Source organism: Propithecus coquereli, unplaced genomic scaffold (genome assembly GCF_000956105.1).
Source record: "Propithecus coquereli isolate 6110/MARCELLA unplaced genomic scaffold, Pcoq_1.0 Scaffold89, whole genome shotgun sequence".
NCBI classification, from domain to species: domain Eukaryota; kingdom Metazoa; phylum Chordata; class Mammalia; order Primates; family Indriidae; genus Propithecus; species Propithecus coquereli.
In genome coordinates this window covers 3,538,773-3,560,007 of record NW_012155173.1, presented here as the reverse complement: position 1 = coordinate 3,560,007, position 21,235 = coordinate 3,538,773, and the positions used below count along the sequence as shown (strand labels likewise).

Here is a 21,235-nt window from a genome sequence, read left to right as displayed (position 1 = left end):
CTTCCCTGTCTGCCCACCCTCTTCAAAAGGGCTTGCTGGGGAGGCTGCCTAGTGAAGGGGAGGAGTTCAGGGAGGCTTTGGGGTCAGCTACTAGTAACCCACCTCTTGGAGCCTGGAAAATATAATAACTCCCCTGAGCCTGTTTCTAAACTCCAGAAGGAGACAATGATCTGCCTCGCCAGGTGGCTGGGAGGACTGCACAAGGCGATACGCTGAACCCCTCCCACGCTGCCAGGCCCAGTGCAGGTTAGCTCCCTTCCCCCAGTACCTCCCAGGTTGCAGACCAAAGCTGGCCTCATGCCTGTCTCTAACCACAAAGGCAAAATGGACATGTACAACGCACCACATTGTATCCTAAGAAACCCCAAAGGATGAAAATAAAGTCCCCAGGCAACTAACCCATGGTAAAATAGAGACAAGCAGGTATGGGACTGTTTCTTAAACTAACTCTTTATATGAACAGGAGGCTGACAGGGCCTTTGATAAAGGCGGTTTCTGTTCACTCCTCAGCTGACAGGGAACTCATATTTAGAAGCAAACTGTATGTGAACCGTGAAGGCTGAATGTGCATCCATTTCCCACAGAGGAGTCTGGTTGGCTAATTAAAGCCCTCCCCTTCACGTCCTGTCACCTCACCTCAGTTTCTCTCTCTTTTTCTTCCCTCAGAGCAGCAGAAAGTCCTCGGAGCTCTCCAGATGACACATTCTCATCAGGAGATGCCATGTGAGATTTCTCCTCTTTAAGGCACTGAATTAAAGCTTCTTTGCTCTTCAAAGACAGCTTCAACTCCTCAATCAGTCTAAAAGAGAACAAAATTTAAATATTAATTCTAAGCTGCTCTCTTAGCTCAGTGGAGCAGGAGGAGGTAGGAAATGGGGCAAGACATCTTCAAAGTAGACATGTCCAATGACTGAACATAAATGGAATCATCTTTTGCAGGTCGGAGATCAAGGGCCAGAATTTGTGTGACGTTAACGGGTCCCCCTGTCTCCAGCCTGGCTCCAGTCGATCCAACTCTGAGCTGCCAGACTATGGTCTGGCCAAGTCACACCACTGTTCAAAGACCTTCAATGGCCCCCACCACTGACAGCAAAGGATTACTAATTTTTTTTGACCAAGAGAAATCCTCTCTCCAAAAGAAATGTCACCAAAACCTAAGCAAATAAAACCAATAAAGCAGAGCTGTTCTGGTGAATGCGGAAAAAACAGGGAATAGCTCTCCTGGGCTTCTCAGGGCAAAGTTTAAAAACACACTGACATTCAAGATAAAGGCCGAATTCTTCCTCAGGGCATTCAAGGCCCTAGCTGTGAGTGCCAGTCAGATCAGAGGCCCCTGCTGACAGCCTCAGCCTCATCTCTCACAGGAAACCATCACGGTCTCTGTTCCAGGTTCTCTTCCGAAGCCGGGCTGTTTTGTGCCTCTCTGCCTTTGCTCACACTAGTCTCTCTACCTGAAATGCCGTTCCCAACACTACCCCCATCTCCGCCTGATAAGCACCCAGGTGTCCTGCCAGAGGTCATCAAACATCACCTCCCCTCAAGGAAGCTCTGCCACCCTTTTCACCCTGAGGGTGCCCATCAGGGAGAGCTGAACACGCGCTTCTCTGGGCCACCAAATTACCTCACGTCAACTGCTCTTTGACCATGGCGAGTAATTCAGCCTCTCTGAGCCTGTGTTTCCTCAGCTATAAAATAGAAGATTGGAGATAAGCTATTTAAAACCACCTTATTCCACTCCGGGCATATGGTAGAACTCAACAAATGACAGTTGCTATAATTATTACTTTTTTTAAACATTCAGCAATTAGCATTTTGTCAGAGGACCTTTCCGAAGAGTCTTACTATAGCTAAGCCTAGAAAGCAACTTAGTTTGGTGGAAAGAACAAAGGCTTGGAAGTCTGACAGAGCTACCCTGGCAAAGCACCCAGCTTCCCAGGGTGAAGGTGAGAAGGGAGATAAAAGTAGCTGAAGCACCCAGCAATGCAGTGGGACGGTGCTGGGTGGCCCCTGTGCCAGGCGCCAAAAGTCCTGGAAAGAGGCGCAAGAGTGCCCTCTAGGGATTCAACTCTGAAATCATCACATAAGCAACTGGAGACGTAGAAGTCGCCAAACTGTTCCATGCAATTTATACCTCTATAAAATTCTTCTTCTTCTTTTTTTTTTTTTTTTTTTTTCGTTACCTTAAAGCAAATTCTAGATAAAGAATGGAAAAAGTGGGCAGGCCAGAGGCCAGGTGGGGACTGTGGCCAGACTGGACAGACTGGAGTACCAGACCATCTAAAGGGAGTGGCAGGACCACTGCCCAGCCCTGTCATGTCTTCTAGGCTTTCAAGGGAAGCTGGAAACCCAGACTGTCACGGGAAATTCAATTTTTTAAATATTGGCAACTAATTCAAACTCTTAAGAACACTGTAGGCTAAATAAAACATATACGTTGGCCATATTTGAACTGCAGGGCTCCTCAATAGTGACTGCCTTACAGATACAGCATAGCTCAAAGGCTGGATTGAAGGAAATAAAGTAGCTAAAGCATGTACCTTTGAAAGGAGGATGGGAGGCCAGAGACATATTGATAGTGCCATGCACGTGAGGCGGGCCCTGGGCCCTGAAGATTGGACACTCCGCCCTGCCCGACAGCAGGTCAATCCGTGTAGCAGATCTGGATCCATCTCGCCAGGGCACAGCCAAGGACTGCTGCTCTAATTCCGTGCTACTCTTCCCACCTTGACTTAGCGCCCTAGGCAGGCCTGCCTTCAGGGAGGGAACACACTGATCCCAGGCCCAGAGGAGTGTCATCACAAAAGGGGTCACACCCTGAGCAGAAAACCAGAGTTGGCATTTGGCTGCTGCACCGGTCTCTGGGAGGGCGTCCAGGACACATCTATTCCTGAAAGACAGACGCATCTGCAGGACTGACAGATCACGTTTCTGTGCCTGTCTAGCCACATCTATGGGAAATCCCAGGAAGATGCAGACTTTAGCAAAGCTCTGACCTGACCACCCACCTCCATAGAGACCCAGTAAGTACCTGATAAACATGAACCCTTCCCAAATCCCCTCTTCCAAGAGAGATGACAAGTCTAGCTTCCGTGGCACATGCTAACAGGGACCACTTTCCTCTACAATCACCTCGAAACGTGCCAGGCTCTGTACCTCTGCGTGTGCCGTTCTCTCTGCTTGGCAAGGCATCCTCACCCAACTCCAGGACTCCCCCTCTGATAAGCCTTCCCTGACCCACACCCATGCAGAGCTGATCACTCCCTTGCTTTTGTCACAGCACACAATCCTGGGCTCACCTCTATCACAGCATCAGCACAACATATTTTCAACATCTCCACGTAAGCAGGACGGTGTTCATCCCTGCATTCCCGGCATGCATTCCCAAGGCCATGCTCACGGTGGGTTAAGGGAAGAATCTATACCTCCTTTAATTCAAGCCATAATCCACAGACCCAATCTCCTCTACTCATAGATGCTCACAGATCCCTCAAATCCAACATGTCCAAACTGAAAGCATCACCTTCTCACTCCCTCCACCCAAAATCATTTCCTCTTTTCCCCTTTATGTCCCCCAAACTCTGCAAAATGCACTACCACCCCACAGTTGCTCATACTCGAAACCTGGGTGAGGGGATGTCACTGCAGCCTTTTCCATCGCCCCCAAAACCCAACCAGTCACCAAGCCCTTCATGCCCATCATGTCTACTCTACCTTCTTTCTATCTCTGCTTGTTCTCCTCCAGGCCTACCACTGTCACCTACCTGGTCACCATCAGCTCTTGTCTGGATTTCTGTGTCAGCATGAGAACTAGTCTTCCACCCAGCCCCGTGCCAATCCATCCCCCAGAGGGCAGCCAGAGGGATCTCTCTAAATTTAAATCTGATCCTGACATTCCCCCGAGCCCCACCATTAATTCTTCAGTGGCTTCTTACATGCCCTTAGGATAAAACCTAAATTCTTCAACAAGGCCCATGTAACCTCCCCAGCCTTCCTCCCCTTGCCTCTTCCCTCCTCCTTTCCGGAACACAACACCGGTGCCTTGACCATGCTATGATCCTCTTGCTTCTGGACTTTCACACATGGTATGCCCTATGCCTAGAACACCCTTACTTCCCTTTCTTTGTCCAAGCAATTCTTCCTCATCCTAGTACTTCCTCTAGGAAGCTTTTCCTAATCCCTCTAAACTGAGTTGGATAAATATGTTAACCCAGCATTTATCCCTTGTAGCACCTTATCATTCTGTTCCTGCCCTCAACCCCTTCCACCTAGCTAGATGATAAGCTTAAATTTAGACAATGAGATTCCTGGGGAAAGGGACTCAATCTGTATCACTCACTCCTATATTCTAATCACCACTGTGTTGATTGAGTAGAAGAGGCATAGGAAATACATGCTGAATAAAGTCTCATTCTGAGATTACTAATTGCAAAACTTCCATTTGCCAGATCAAAGCTAAGAAAAGGTTGGTTAGAGAGCACCAAATAAATGGTCACTCCTCCAAATGCTGAAGCTAGGACACGTAAAGGGAAACCATGGGCTCTCCCTCAGGGTCTCTTTACTCCTCTTTTACAAATAATCCTAAAAGGTTTCCTCACCTGATTTTCCAACCCATAAATAAAAACAAGTAACAGAAGGCCAGGTGCAGTGGCACCCATGCCTGTAATCATAGCACTCTGGGAGGCCCAGGTGGGAGGATGGTTGAACTCAGGAGTTCGAGACCAGGATGAGCAACAGCAAGACCCTGTCTCTACTAAAAATAGAAAAATTAGCCGGGCATGGTGGCACACGCCTGTAGTCCCAGCTACTCGGGAGGCTGAGGCAACAGGATCACTTGAGCCCAGGAGTTTGAGGAAGCTGTGAGCTATGATAACACCACTGCACTCTAGCCTAGGTGGCAAAGTGAGACTGTCTCAAAAAAAAAAAAAAACAAGCAGCAGACTCAGATCTCAAAAGGTGGCACTGACAGAAGTAAAAGCAAACAACAGTTGAAAAACCAGGGCCATTAGGCACAAGAATGTAAGCAACATGTTGCGCCCATCAACACAGGGGCACTAAGTGATCAAGAAATAGGAACCAGTCAGTACCCTCTAAAATAGACCGTGTGCTTTAGAACAATTTCCTCTAAATTCCGAACAAGCTTGGCTCTTTGACAGATAGGTCACAGGTTAGCCATCAGCTGCACTTATATTTAGTTAACCTTCCACTCAGTAACTGCCAAAACAAGGCAAGAGTATCAAAATGTCAGGTTCTTGGTAAAGATTAAAATCAAATTTCTCCTGACAAGTTTTTATCAGAAGCTTGGTTGCAAGATATGATGAGCATTAAAGACTGTGTAAAGGCCATCTTGGCCCCCTTCTCTGAACTAAATGGCATACATTTTATCCTCGATCATCAAAGAGCTCTGTATTTGGTCCACATTGTTGTTTCTGGCCCCTTGCACTAATCTGGGCCTTGGCCTGTATTAAAAGATGTGATAGAAAACAAGTCACATAAAATTCACTCGTATTTACGGTGAGGACGTAGTCACTCACTGTTCCCTTTGGGAAGAACCACAAGAGAAATTTCCTTCTGACAGTGCCAAGTAAAACTGGGCTTCCAAGTTGCTGGCTTGTTTTACCTTGAGAGCAATGTGAATCTTGTGGCCACCAAGACTGTTTTTCCCTTTTTCCTTTGACTACCGGGAAGTTTAGAGCGAAAACTGAATGCTCAATGTAGAATGTGAGTAAAACTTTCCAGCATGAATGTCTATCACTAGACGTATCAGTAGACTCTATCTCTGTCCTCATATTACTATGCTACTCCTTTTCTTTTCACCCGATTTTATCCCTAGTTTTCTATCTTACTATGTTGGACACGTTCCAGAAAGTCACTCAGGTCCCATGGGGAACATGGAGAGAAGGGAGGGAACGGAGGGAAGGAAAGTGAGCAATTCTGCCCCCATGCTGCCAGCCAGTGAGATGTCAGGGTATCAGAGGGACAAGAGCCAGACCTGTCTTTCTCTTCCAGGACCAGAACCATCTCCAAGTCCCCCGCGCGCATCTTCTTCATCTCCGAAAGTTTGCTTTCCAAACTCAATCGAAGAGCCTTCTCCGTTTCTGTCCCTGCAAAGGCTTTTTCCAGTTCTGCTTGGGCGGCTTTCACATCCTAGAGTTAAATTAAATGCATTTGATGCAATTTTTCAATACAATTGGGAACATTTTGAAAGGAAATTGGATTAAAATATAAATATTTATGACTTTTTCTCCGGCACATTTCCCCTCCCTGAAATTGGACTATACATGGAGAGAATCGGTAATAAATACGTTTGCCAGCCATTTTTCCCTCTTGTATCCTGAAGAGTAATAGACATTTCCAATGGAAAAGACTCAACTATACAAGAACTGTATTTCTGGTTTTGAAAAATCAGATCAATATTTACAGCTTCAATGAGAACAAGGAGAAATGCGCCTCTCAATACTAAACATACATAAATTTCAGAGTCACCATAATCTCCATACAAATTCACTCCACACCTAGTGCCCCCCTCACTATTTTTTTTAAGATAATGACTACACAATTGTAAAGTACATTTTCTATAGCTCCAATGTGATTTAGGTATTAAAGAAACTCTATGTTCTTCCCAAGAGCTCAGAGAAGCCTATAAGAAAATTACCTAAATCACACAAGCAATGTCTATGTGATGGAAAAGGCCCTGGTGTTCATGAAAGCAACCTCGGAGTAGACAGTCTCCAACTACTCGTGTCATGCCAACTGCCTCTGATTACATCACAACGATAAAAGTCAAATCGAGCTGAGTTCAAAACCCAGCTCTCCCATTTACTTGCTGTGTGACCTCAGGTAGTCACTTAACCTCTCTGAGCCCCAGCTTCCCAATCTATAAAACAGGGATGGTGGTTACCATCCCATCAAAGAGCCCTCATGAGACTGTCAAATGCCTGCTGCATCACAGGAAGCTCATGGTGGCTTCTTCCTCCCTGCCCTTGCCCTCCGCAGCACCTCCACCACCAATGTCTCCCCAGGAGACTGGCCTGCCAATCTCAGTGAAAGTTGGAAAAAATCATTTCCCATATTCTTAGACAACAAACAAGAAAGCCTGTTATTTACTGACTGTGTACTAAATGCCAGGCTCCAAGCGAGGAGCTTTACACATACTATCTTTGATCCTCACCCAACCCTAAAAAGTCATATACTGAGACAGTAGAGTATAGCGGTCCTGCAAGTCTACAGACGACCTGACATTTACTGCCTATGTGACCTTGAGCAAGTGACTTAGCCACTCTGTGCCTGTTTCACCATCTGTTTAAGAAAAAAGAAAGCAAAAGTATGATAAGCACATTGACCTCATTGGTTTGTTGAAAGGATTAACTAAATCAGTGTATGTAAGAAGCAGAAGGGTGCTTCATCCAACGGTATGCCCTTAGCAGACTGTTAGTAATCTGTTATTATTACCGTTACTACCGGAAATTAGGTATCACTATCCTCATTTGACAGATGAAGCAGCAGAGGCTCAGGGAAGCTAGTAAGTGACAGAGCAGAGATCTGGAACCCCAAAACACTGGGAAGCACTTACTGGAAAAATAAGATGACTGAACACACAGTCAGTAAAAATTATATTTTCACTAAAATTCAGAATTTAGGATCAGAAGATCCTCCCTTTGGTTCCAGCTTATGAACTAAGCCAAATTTCTTACCCTCTCTAAGCCTCCATTTCCTTGCCTGTTTTTGGATCTCTTATCTACATACCCTGAAGGGGAAGATATAAGGACTGATGTGAACATGATAAATGGAAAATTGTAGGCTGCAAAATACAGTAACTGCTTTTTGTACCCAGAAGTGCTTTTTGGTGCCATTTCTCTTCAAATCTACTAAGAAGAACCAGGGTTTCAGGTAGAGAAACTGAGATGAAACAACAGACTTCAAAGACCAAGAATTAAATAATATTACTTAATACTAGCTTAAAATGAAGGAAAATGTTCCAACAGCTAGGAGACAGAATTTTTGAGGCAGGAAACACCTCGATTCCCATCACAGTCTTAGGAAACACCTAAGTGAGAATAAGTAAAAGGAGAAGCTACACGCAGTGCCTAACAGAGAAGACGTTCAGCGAGCACTGGCAGGACGGCTGGACGGAGGCTGGAGACTGGGAGCCGGAGCCAGACAGGCAAGCAGCGGCCTAAAGGTCAGGAATCTGCTTCCGGTCTTGGCTAATGTTGGGAAGTCACCTCCCTTCTCTGGCCCTCAGCTTCCACATCTTTAAAACTAAGTGACCACACTAGATAATAAGTGGAGTGGGACGGCAGAAAGAGCACGGGCTTTAAAATCATCAGTCGCAGGTTTAAATCCAGCATTAAACTTGGACAAGTTCGTACTTCTCTCTGCGCCTAAGTGTCCTCATATAGGAATGAATACAAGAGTGGCCTGTTTGCAGGGTGTAAGGGTTAGAAATTATATGTGTGAAACGCCCCAAATGGGGCTAGAACCCGGGAGATGCTCAATAAGGGTGGCTGTTGTTTCTGCTGAAACTGACAGTTCGTGGAAAAGGAAGCCAAACTATGCCCACCCCATTATTAACTCACTGTAAGAAATACATTCCCCTCAGGATTTCCAGACTTGCCTCTTCTAAAAGGAGTATCCTTTTGTTCAGAACATCTTCCACCTGCTGCACCTTCTTCCGAGCATCTTCTTTCACCCGCTGAATTTCAGAGCCACCCCCTTCAGCTAAGCTCTCAACTGCTTTGCTGCAAAAAGAGTGCAAAGGGGTAAAATAAGTTAAAGATGACAGTCTGATGGTAAAGTCAACTGTCTCCAAGAGACAAGGGGCGTTTGTTACTCATTTCTCCCACAGACCTGCGCTGAGCTTTTTTTTAAACTTAATATCTATAATGCAAAAACATAGATAAGAAAAAAGTGAGTACCATCCATAGTCTTGTCACTCAGGATAACTAAGTAAACATTTTAGTATATAGTCCCTCAGACATTTTCTACAAAAATAAAACCATTTAGTACGTATCAGTGAACTGATTTTATTACTTAATATACTATAAACATCCTTTCGTGTCAATAAATGAAAATCTATATCGCCACTTTTAAAGGCTACATATTAATTCATGAATGAAATGTATGAAATGAACTATATTTGTATATACATATATGTATACTGTATGAATGGACTATAATTTATTAAATTAATTCCCTATTTTTAGAGCGTTTCAATTGTTTCTGACTTAACACATTTGTCTGAGAATACTCCATAAAGTTCTGAGAACGGTGCCCGATATAAAGTAAGTTTTCAATAGATGTTAGCGTTATTGTTTATTATAATAAACAATGCTATGATAAAAGCATCCTTGTATGTCTACTATCCAGTGATTTCCTGAGGACAGATGCTTCATAGAAAGGGAATTGCTGGGTCAAAGAGTAAGCCACTCTTAAGATTTCTGAGAGCTGTTACAAAATTTCCCACCAGGAAGCTTCCAACAAAGTACATTTTCCCAGTGGTGTGGGGAAGGTGGAGAGCTGGTCTGACAAACCAACGTGCAAAGGAGCAGTATGCGACAAAAATACGTCTGTGAGATTACGAGTCTGTATGCTTCATCTTCTGCCAACGGGAGGGGAAAGAATTTTAAATGGAACACCATCGATATGAGCACAAACTACCACGTAGGGCACGAAGAGGGGAGATTCTGCGAGCAGACACACTCCGTGTCATTCCAACATAACACACAGAGTGCACACTGCTGTGGCACCGCGGGCTATCCTCTCCACGTGGCCAGCAGTGGTGGGGACGGCACACCACAACCACTGACGCCACAAGAAAAAGCGTCGGACGTGAATCTGTAAGACTTATATTCTGAGCAGTCCTCATCAGATTTCTAAAATGACTGTGGGTTTCCAGAAGGCAGAATAATAAAGGAAATGGCTCCACCTAAAGCTGGTTTCTCAGAAAAACTGCAACAGAACAAATCTATTCACCACCAGCCTCCCATGCCCTAATTTAGGGATATATAAAATTTTTCCAACCAAGAGCCATGTGATCAAACACTCACATGTACAGGCCATGTGAATTTTTTACTGAGAACAATGGAAAGTCTAGAGGGCCATACTTGTCCAAGTCTCGAACATGAGTCGCCTGCAAATAAAGACTTTATTCATATCTTTTTTCCTTTCACCAATAAGGCTCCAGAAGGCCCCAGTGTCATGATATTACTTTAAAGGAATTCAATGTGAGCAACTGGAAAGAAAGAACATGGGCTCTGAAGCTGGACAGATCGGCTTCCAAATTTTTACTCTATTATATCCTCAGTGTGACTCGGGTAAATTACCTAGCCTCAGCAAATTGCCTCCTACACCTCAGTTTCCTCGTGTGAAAAAGGAGATGATTACCTCTTAGAATCAATGTGCCAACACATGCGGGGCCTCCTGCTCTCTGATCTGAGTGCTCTGCGTGCTAGCCTGTGGCCTCTGAGGCCCATGCGGCGCTGGCCCCTACCAAGCCGCTGGGAGAGGCTTCCTGCTACCCCTCTGCTGAGATCTCTGCTGGCCAGAACCAAGGTGGCCGTTTCCACTTCCTGATTAACGCCATTAAATGTCTTCAGTCCCCAGTCCCTGGGCTCATTTCTGGATCAGTACTGTTTCGAATTCACAGTGACTCACAATCATTTCTATCACCCCTCAAGGGGCATTATATACGGCCGAAAGAATTCTAGACTAAAAGCCCCTCCTTCCTGAGCCCTGGATACAGGATTTTTCCAGTAATGAATTTCCGAAACCCACTCACACATGTTTTAGCCCTGGGGCTTTATAAAGCCTTCTCTATAAAATGGCTCACTTCCATTCCCCCTACCCTCACCCCCCTACCCATCAGAGTGCAAATATACCACCTCCCTCCCATAAGCCCAGATCTAACCTTTGTGTTTTATAGTCTGAATCATATACATTGTCAAGAGGCTGACTACAATTTTTAACAAGTACTGGTATTATTCAGTTTGTTTGTGTTTTAGTTATACCAATAAAATATATTCCCAATAATAAATGTTCCAACTTTTCATTTATCATCTTTGTATTTTACAGTTACTGTAGCAATAAAATTTATACTCAGCACTATGGTGCAATTTTCCTATACTAATGGAATTATTATTTTTGTTTGTGTTTTAAAGCTACAGAGATAAAATTTACTCCAAAGAATATGACTTTTGTTTTTAATGTCCCCTTATTATAACTGATAAATATAACAATGGAAAAGCTGCAAACAAATATGTTTATTTCATGGCAAGGCAGAGTGGGCTCTGAGCCAGCCCAGTTCCAGCTCTGTTACCAACGGGGGCAAGTTCCCCCACTCCCCTGAACCTCAGTTTTCCCATCACTCAAATGGGAATACTGGCTGCCTCGCGTAACTGTTGTAGAGATCAAACGCAACAAAGTTTGTCAAGTGTCAGGCACAGGGTTGGGAACTAAGCAGGATCCCAGCAGTTGTTAGTTCCTCCCTCCACCCTTTCTTTCCTTGTAGAATCCGGGCTAGCAGACAAGGCAGAAAGCAAGACCTAGGAGAGGAAAGGTTGAGAGAAATTGGTCTAATCCAGCTTCCCACCCAATACAAGAAAGAACCTTCTCTAAATACCAGCCTCACTACCCTTTTCAGCCCTCAACATTTCCTCTTGATTCTTTCCATTCTAATTATAGTTCTGTAGGAAAAAGCAGGGGTTTTTCCTTGGCAAGTCCCATATCCTGCCCCCGCACCAAAAATCGTAACACTGAAAAAGGGAGATGAGGACATTATAGCAATGAAGATATTTTCCATCAACAGGTACCTACCACAGACCAACTGCTGGGTGCTGGGTAGTCATGGGTAAAGGGAAAGGCACATTTAGCAGTTACAGGGTAGATATTGTCATTGAACAGACATATAGATATTGTGAATATACTACCCGAAAATAAGAAAAGAACATGAAACCTCACACTACACTAGAAGTCAGGGACTTGGGTTCTAATCCCAGCTCTGTCATCTCTGGCTAAGAGTCATGCCTATCCCCTTCTCCAGGCCGAAATTCCTTCCTCTATAAAGTAAGGGTATTCCTTGAGATTTGCCTAGCTCCCAGGATAATGATGGGATATAAGTGGATGTGAAAATGTTTTATAAGCTGAAAAGTGCTACACACATGGGACTGTCACTATACACCAGAGAAGTCTGTTACAAGACCGCCATGGGCCAAAGGAAGCCGTGTGTGGTTCACCACTCCAGTTTCCAAAGGGGTAGGCCAGAAAAAGCCATTTGGGCGGGGAGGAGACAAGAAGGGAAAGAGGTCTCCTGAGGCAACGTTAGAACAGCAAAAGCAAGAACAATTTTAGCATCCATGAACTGTGCTTGGGATAAAGAGCCGGTGGAGAGGAAGCTGGAGTGGTTAAGTCGCTGTGAACGTGCTTAAACAGAGCACATGACCTTAACCCCGGACAGGAGGCGCCCCTGACATCTCCCCTCCCATCCTTCACCAAGGCCTGTGATTTTGCTTCCCTAACGTCTCTCTGACCCACCCACTCACCTGTCACTTCAACCACTGGACTAGCTTCCTGACTGGTCTCCCAGCTTCCGCCCGAGCTCCCTCCACGATTCATTTCCCACCCAGTATCCAGAGTGACCTTTTCAAAAACAGAACTCTGATCATATCACTTGCTCAAAACCCATGACCGCTTCCCATTTCATCTTAAGATAAAGACCAAATCTCTCATGTTTCCTCAGACCTACACATTCCCTTCTCCTTGAACACTTTCTCTATCCATTCACTGGGTTAATTCCCACTTGTCCTTCAGATCTCATCTCAAATGCTACCTCCTCAGGGACACACTGTATTTCCGCATCTATATATCTACTCCCACAGCTATAAACTCTCATAGCTCCCTTTATTTTCCTCATAGCTCTTATCCCAGTTTGTATTTACTATTGTGAGTATTTCATCACCATCACCCGCAACAGAATGTAGCCCCACAGAACTGCCTGGACCACCACTGTGTCCCAGGAACCTGGTCCCGTGCAGCACACCACAGCAACTTCATCAGTATTTTCCAAATAAATTAATAAAGCTGGTCAGACTACAAAGGGCCTCGAATGTAGGCTGGGCACACACAAACTTGTGCACAAGCCTCCAAAGCTCTCAATCCTGTGTGCTGGTACTGAGAGGTGCACACAAGCCTTTGTAAACAGAGGTTTCCACGTGTATAAGCTTAGCTACAAACAAGTCCCAGCCAAGACGTGCATGCAGCAGGCAGGGTGCTGGGTATAAAACAGACCAAATTCTATTACTGATCTTCAGGCTTCATAAAGTAGATTTGCCTCCCTGCCCAGAAAATATGTGCTTCCAAAACAACGACAACAACAACTTGTTAACCTGGTTATATTTATTAATTCATTCGCTCATTCAGAAAATACCATGTATGCAAGTTCAGCAAAAGTCAGACAAGAAGCCTGGACCTGGGATCCTCTAACATGGTGAAAGCCAACAGCAGGCCAACCTCCAGCTGCTGGATCCTGTGGCAATGAAAAAAATTATACTGGCCTGGCCCAGAGCAGTGCAGCTATGCCCTAAGCCAAAGACTCCATGCTCCTGGCCCACCACGCCCAGCAAGAGCTCTACAGCCATGACAAATGAGGCATTTCCACATAAGCTTTCGGCCAGATCCTTGGCGGGGCAGCCTGGAAGTCTTATTCCACTCTCACAGAGCAAACCTGAGCACACTTTGGTGTCCCCACTTTACCCACAAACGCCCTCCATCACTGCACCTCTGTTACACTCTATTTGTTCACCAGTCTCTGATGAGCTCTTGGAGTAAGGGAGTGTCTCTTTTCGGATCCTCAGTGTGTAGCACAGATTATCACATGTTTATGAACGAGTGAATAACAAATTGATTCACAGACTACATTCTCTGAACTGTGCTTGTTTAATAAATATTTCAATAAATGAATTAATTAATGAAAATACTAGTTTTCAAATGTTTTTTAAGCAGTAGAACCCCTTTCAAACAAAATATTACAGATGGCCCTAGTACACATAACAGATAAAAAAAAAAACAAAACGAAAAAAAACAGTTACTCTGGCTAAAGCCCTGTCCTCTGCACCCCCTGCCTCACCCGCCAGGCCTCCTTCAAATCCTCTAGGCTTTCACACCAGTGAGAATGAACTACTGAGATAATTAGAAATAGAGGTGGATCTCACAAATATAGTGTGAGGAAGGAAGCCATACACAAAGAATATATACTGTATAATTCCATTTATCTAAAGTTCAAAAACAGGCAGAACTAAGAAACAACGAAAACCACGGTCAGGACAGTGGTTACCTTTGGAAGAGAAAGGTAAGTTCTGAGAGCACAAAGGGGGCTGCTAGGGGGCTGATGATGCTCTGTTTCATGATCTGGATGGTGGCTCCTCAGGTGTGTATGTTTTGTGAAAATTTATCATGCTATATACACTTAAGATCTATTCAAAGTAGGTAATTAAATAAAAACAAAAACCTCCTTGGGGTCCTCAGAGCCTAGTTGGAGAACAACTGGTTTAGAAAAGTGTAAGGTTCTATTTTACTGACCAACCCAGTGCTACCATCAGAAGCCCTGGGCCATCTGCCAGCTTCTCTGACAGGATAACAGGTACTCACGAGGCTTTGATGAGCAGCTGCTCTCTCTCCTGGAGCTCCCGCTTCAGACTTTCTACTTCCACCTTGAGCTCGATGTTCTTGAAGATAAGATTAAGAAAGAGAAGAAACAGTGTGAAATACAGGACCTATGAACATCAACAGTGGGGAAACCACTTCCAGCACGGGCTGACTATGCGATGCTTGCAATAGGCAGATGTTAGATTCAAAAACCTCATTAGCCTCAGGGCACAGGGAAAAGGGAATTATTAAACACTGGTGGTCTCAAAAGAAAGCCCCCGATTTCTCAAGACTTGGAACAATTACGTAAATGTTCCAAGCTTCTAACAGCCAGAGCATTCAAATATCAAGGCATAAATGTCATACAAGTGAGGCTGATTTAAAAGTTGTTTGCCCTTCGCCAAGCAAATTTATAAGCAATTCTGCAGTTTGTTTTTACCATTCCAAGGCAATTACTTCTGGTTGTTTACAATCACGCATGTGGTGCTGTAGCAGTGTATGGCTTTAACACGTTAACTGCCATGTGAAATGTATTTAACCCACGCTAGTTTTGAGTCCGGGGCCTCGTGAAGCATGTGTAACTCACATGTCTCTTCACCTTGGGAGCCACGAGAACTATTTTTCAAGTTGTATATAACTCACACACAGAAAACAATAAAAAATAACAAATTTTTCATTAAATTATAAAGGATCGTTTTGTTTTCAAAGTTTTTATTCTACTTTCGTAATAAAACACGGTGGCCCCAAGGAAAAACTTTTTTTTCTAGTGTGGCAATGTGTTAAAAAAATAAAACGTGGATGGGTAAGTGGGAGGCTGCATCGTGGTCTGTCCCATTTCGAGATAAGATTTCAGGGTACTCACAAAAAAGCCACAACCACATGGGGCAAACTGTCTATAAGGGACACCACAGTGTTCTCCGACCGTCTTCCTCCCAACGGACTGGAACAAAGGGAGTCACACACAGCCTTGGGCTGACAACTCACATGAGAATCCAAAGACAGAATCTTTGGCAAATGGAAGGCAATGTGAGACAATGGAATGATGGCAGGCTTTTCAAACTTATCCACAAATGTATCCCAGACAGAATATCAGACAAATTCACGTAGTAGAGACAGGAAGTCTGGGTGCATAGTTGGCAGAGGATTGCTATAAATCCAAGATTTCTCAGAAATCTCTCTCCTGTTTTATTTTAATAACTCATTCAAACTGCATTCTACTCCCTAACACGTATGTATTATTTTAAATTAAAATAACAATACCAGTAAAATTTACCATCTCAGAGGACATACCTGGCAAGCAGCCCTGGGGGAACGAGTACCCCAGACTGAAAAGTATAGCCAAAACAGAAAGGTCACGGGTGTGGGACTTGAAGGACATGGGTTCAAATCCTGCCTCTAGTCTTTACTGGGAAGAGACCATAGTAAGTCAGTGGATACTCACGTATTCACTCCTTCACTCTACTTAGCGAGCATCTGTGAATGGCCTAGCACTGAAGCCATGGGGTAAACAAGACAGACACAGGCCCTGCCTTCACGGTGACATGGAATACGAGACTGCACGGGTGACCTTTCCAGGGGGCGAGAAACCAATGTTTCTCTTTTCCAATCCTTCAAGTATCAAATGAAAACCATAAAGCGCCCATGACACGGGGGATTTGAGGACTAAGTGAGCTAGCAAATTAGAAAAGCCTAGGAGATAGGACTCAAAATAGGTTATTTTCTTCACTGTCAAACAAGAGGAACTAAAGAAGTCATCTATGAGGCAGAACTTTTTCTAAAAGAAACTGAGATTTGCATAAAGGACACTGAGGGGCAGTACATAATGTCTTCGACTGTGATCTTATGAAAAATGCACAAGCACCCTTCAAACAGAGGACTCCTTTTCTAGCTCTCAGAAGGGTAGAGAGCTTTTATTTCTATGTATGAGCTGATATAATATATTCTAAGTGCTTTGCTTTCTGATGAACCACCTGGCACTCCAACTAATAAATTTAGAAGAATGGATAGCTAACACGTCCATTAGACTATTTTTCTCAAGCCCAATGTCTCAAGTTACAAACTTACATACATGGTGCTCATAATTTCCAAATCAAAAGTCAGGACACCTTCTAAGCATAAAATAAAATATTATGAAGCTACCAAAAAAAGAATGGAGAAATTCTTAAACTACTATTAAGGAAAGATATCATTGAGTGAAAAACGTAAGGTGCAAAATAAAACATGTTTGCATTTATGTAAAAAGGGGATTTACATACACACACGCACACACATGTACTATATATACATAAAATTCCTCTGCGTAAGGAATAAATAATATTGGTTAGATCTAGGAGACCAGGAGGCAAGGGAGAAAGAAAGTCTTTTCAGTGTTTACCTCTCCACTGTACCAGGCTGTCGTAAGAATTACAATAAGATGACAAATGTACAAATGCCTACAATAGTGCCTGACAGAGATTCAGCAGCTGACACATTTGGGCTTCCTGTCTCCCCAGAAGTTCTGAGACGCATGACCACCACATTTTTTAATACATATAAAATGCTTTAGACTATCGGTTCTCCTTTAAAATTTTGATTGCATCATCGCCCTCTTCCAGAAAAGGGGACATCCTCATTGTCTTTCTATCTCCACAGTGAAGGAAAAAAAACTGTCTTAAGGGACAAAGGAGCTTTTCAGTTCTTGAGAAGGCTCAGAAGTACAGTACGATCCCTCTTCTAGACAAGTCAATTTAAGTTCATCTGCTGAAACTAAAGGAGAATTCTTTTTCCTCCTTCAAAAGTTTCCACTGGTACAAACTTCAGAGGAGAAAAGATGGAATAATTCCCAGGCCAAGGGCTAATCTGCTAGAAAAAGCCAAGAAATGGGCACTGCAATATTGTTTGTACTCATGTCTTTTCAAGAAAGCCAAGTTCTTTTTTCCAACTTTCAGAACCAAGGTTTGTTTTCAGACTAAGACCTCTAGGTCAAGACTTCAAATGGGAATAGACTTTTTTCTGACAGTTATAAGCAAGCACACAGGCATACAGAAGAGTCAAATCACAGAAAACCTGAAAATCCTAACTTTGGGCTGCCAAAGGAAGCCGCGATAAGACAGTGATGATAATTGTCAAGCACTGAGTACGTGCAGGAGATTTTCATCTGTCATCTCATTTTAATCCACACAAATAACCTCATGACAGAGGGATTACCACTTAACTCTGGAAGTAAGCCCCGAGAGCTGAAGTGACTTGTCTAAAGTTATACAAGTTAGTTGGTAACAGCAGAATTCAATTCCAAAGCCATTGCACCATTCCACTGCCTGTTTCTAAGTAATAAATAATTATAAAAAGCCAATTTAGGTAAAGACAGTGAATCAAATGCTGATTTTAAAAAGAGAGCGAAAGACTTCCTTAAAATTAATCATGCACCTTTTTGCTTAATATTAAAGACATCCTAGAATCTTTATGTTCCCCATAGTCAACTCAAATTAAATGAAACCAGCTCTACCTATTCTTGCTAACTCCGAGAACAAATATTAATCAAATTTCTGCTTGGAATGACTGTGAGAAAAGACAAAAGGGGCAGTAGTGAGAAGTGGGCCACTCACAGTTTTGTAGATGTGTTCAGTGGGGCCATCAAATTCCTGTTGCATTCTTTCCTCAAGGAAATAGATGCGGAGCTTTAGGTTAAAGTTTTCTTTCTTCAATTCAGTAATTTGCTGAAAAATATCACAGAAGGGTTATCTAAAGCCAACAAAATGTAAAGGGTCTAACAGATGCTACCTACATTAATCCCCATATAAATTACAAGGGTACAAAATGGATCCAAATCTTAAATACTAAAGAAAGCTTATCTTTGCTGTAATTGTATCAACCTGAAAGAATTAAGCAGTTCCCATTAGTCAAATTTAGGACAATTTGAGCATCAAAATAAAGAATAACAGGAATGAATGATAACTGAATAAAGAAAGAATTCATGACTCCACACTGATAATAAGTAAATAAGAAAGAAAAAGAAAGGAAAAGAGGAATGTCTTCTTTATAAAAGAAATCCAGTTAATAAATGCAGAAGAATAATAGGAACAGAAAATCACCACTGTACAACTTTTACAGTAGTAAATGATTCAGGTAAGAATCATCAACACTAAAAGCATTAGATAAAAGATCACTGCAATCTCAAGATATCACCCCACAGATGGCCCTTTACAATTTAGAAACCTTGGAAACATACCTTAATCAAGAAAATACATCTATTATCACCACTGATGGGACAAATGACATCATGTTCCTCCTGAAATAAATCAACGAGAGCAAACAATTCCATCTAAAGTGCTTGTGTCTACAACCTTTAACCTGCATCTAAACAAGAGGAGTCGATCAGACAAAGCTACACAGAAGGATGGTCTACAAAACAATAGGACTGAACTCTTCAAAAATCTTTATGACAATCTTAAGGTGAAAATGATTGGGGAACTCTTCTAAATAAATGGAGGTTGAACAGGCATGACTATGTGCAATGGAATCTCAAATTTTTTAAAAAACACAGCAATAGGATGATAAGTGGGGAAATTGGAATAACAACTTCATATTAATATTAGGTACCAGTATTATGATTCTGTAGGAGAATGTCCTAAGAAAGAGACACACACTCAAGTACTAACCTGCTGTGTCATGACGGCTGCAACTAACTCTCTAATGAGGGGCGAAGGAGGAAAAAAAGAGATAAAGCAAACGTAGAAAACACTAACTGATGGATCTCGATGAAGTATACATGGTTGTTTGCTGTACTACTTTGCAACTTTTCCACAGGCTTGAAACTTGTCAAAATAAAAAGTTGGGTGGAGGGAAGGAACATATTAAGAAAACTTATATTTACTGAGACCTACTAAGTAAACAAGCACTGGGCTAGAGAATTTACATACAGTATCTCAATTCTTAAAACAACACCGCAAAAGTATTACTCGCACTGTCCATGTGATCAAAGAGCTCACCACTAGTGAAAGAACTGGGATTCCTCTCCTGCTGTCTGACTCCAGTGACTAGGATCTGTTGATTAAACTTCACTGACTACAAGAAAATTCCTGATTTTTGGTTTGGTTCGTCCAGCAAGCTTTCCTGAGCAGGCTAACCTAACTCCAAAAACCAGACGTTAGCCTACATGTGAAAGCAATTTCCTAGTATGTTTATATCACCAAGTTTAAATAACTAAATATTTTTCAAAATTCTACCCAAATCCCCCCAAGTTCTCCCTCTCTGCTTCATATATCTTTGAGTATTTGCCTTGTAGGAAAAAAAAAGATTGCTCTCCTTAACATTGTTATAAAGAGAATGACAGAAGTACATGCTGGGAAGGAACCTATCAGTCCAGGATGATGGTTACCTTTGGGGAAGAAAAGTGGGTAGTGATTGGGGAGAGCCACAAAGGAGACTTCTTGGGTGCTAAAAATATTCCATTTCTTGTCTTTGGTGATGGTTATAGGGGTATGCTCTTTTTTTGATAATTCATTGAACTATTCACGTATGATCTGTGCATGTTCCTGTATGCTTGTTACACTTCATTTTAAAAAGTTTTTAAGGTTAAAAAGTCTATGGTTAATTTGAATTATTGAAAGTCAACTAGTCCCTGGTTAAGTAAATTATAGTATGTCTACTCAACAGAATATTATGGAGTCATAAAAAAAGAATGGGAGATTACCTTGTATACTCTATGAGATTATCTCCAAGATACACTGTTAAATAAGAACACTATGATACAGATATAGAACATTATATATGGCAGGTTACCATTTTTTTAAAATACAGGGATATAAATAAATCCTTAGTTGTTTGATATGATGGTATGTATCTGAAAGTACACTGTATATACTTTTTACCTTTTGAATTTTGTACCATATAAATTTCCTAATAAAAAATAAAAGACATTTAAATAACGGACAAACACATCCTTTTTTGAGACTCTCTGAATTGTGAAGAGTGCTGATGATATTTTACTAAACCCAGTGTGTCTGCCCACACTACAATTCATGCACCTGCTGTTCCCTTTCCATTCTCAAAATCACTCCTCAAGCTCGGTTCTCAGCGGTAAAGCAGAAAGACCAGGCTTTGGAGACAATATTAACTTCAATTCAAATTCCCTCTCACGGGGCAACCCTAGACATGCTTCCTTTCTGAGTCTCAGTTTCTAACAGGGATAATAAAATCAATCTCATAGGTTTTTGTGAGAAGAAAATAAATGGATTTGACTATTTCAAAATGTAAAACTTTTAAAGTCAAGTTGCTAAGACGTCTGCAACATGTAAATCCATGTACCAAGACATAACAGTCTTGAAATGAATGGAAAGACAGAAAGTCTTAGCAGAGAAACAGAAAGTATAAAAAAAAGCACCAAATAAAAATTTTAAAACTGAAAAATATAATAATCAAATAACAAGTCGACTGGATGGACTCAAAAAATGGGGATGACAGAGAAAGAGTCAGTGAACTTAAAGAGAGATCAATAAAAATTATCCAATACGAAAAAAGAGGGGAAAAAGCTTGAAAAAAATTAACATAGTTTCAGGGACCTCTGAGATAATACCAAAAGGTCTAACATTCATCAGAGTCCCTGAAAAATAGAAGAAAA

At 42.4% G+C, this 21,235-nt stretch overlaps 1 protein-coding gene across 1 annotated transcript in view; it reads right to left on the bottom strand.

Moving 5' to 3' along the window:
* The window catches only part of CDK5RAP2 (CDK5 regulatory subunit associated protein 2), a 194,998-nt gene that overhangs the window by 144,307 nt on the left and 29,456 nt on the right, over positions 1-21,235 (bottom strand). The window contains 5 exon segments of the mRNA XM_012664386.1: positions 637-799; positions 5,990-6,144; positions 8,615-8,738; positions 14,641-14,717; positions 18,222-18,332. Coding sequence (XP_012519840.1) covers positions 637-799; positions 5,990-6,144; positions 8,615-8,738; positions 14,641-14,717; positions 18,222-18,332 — 630 coding nt within the window.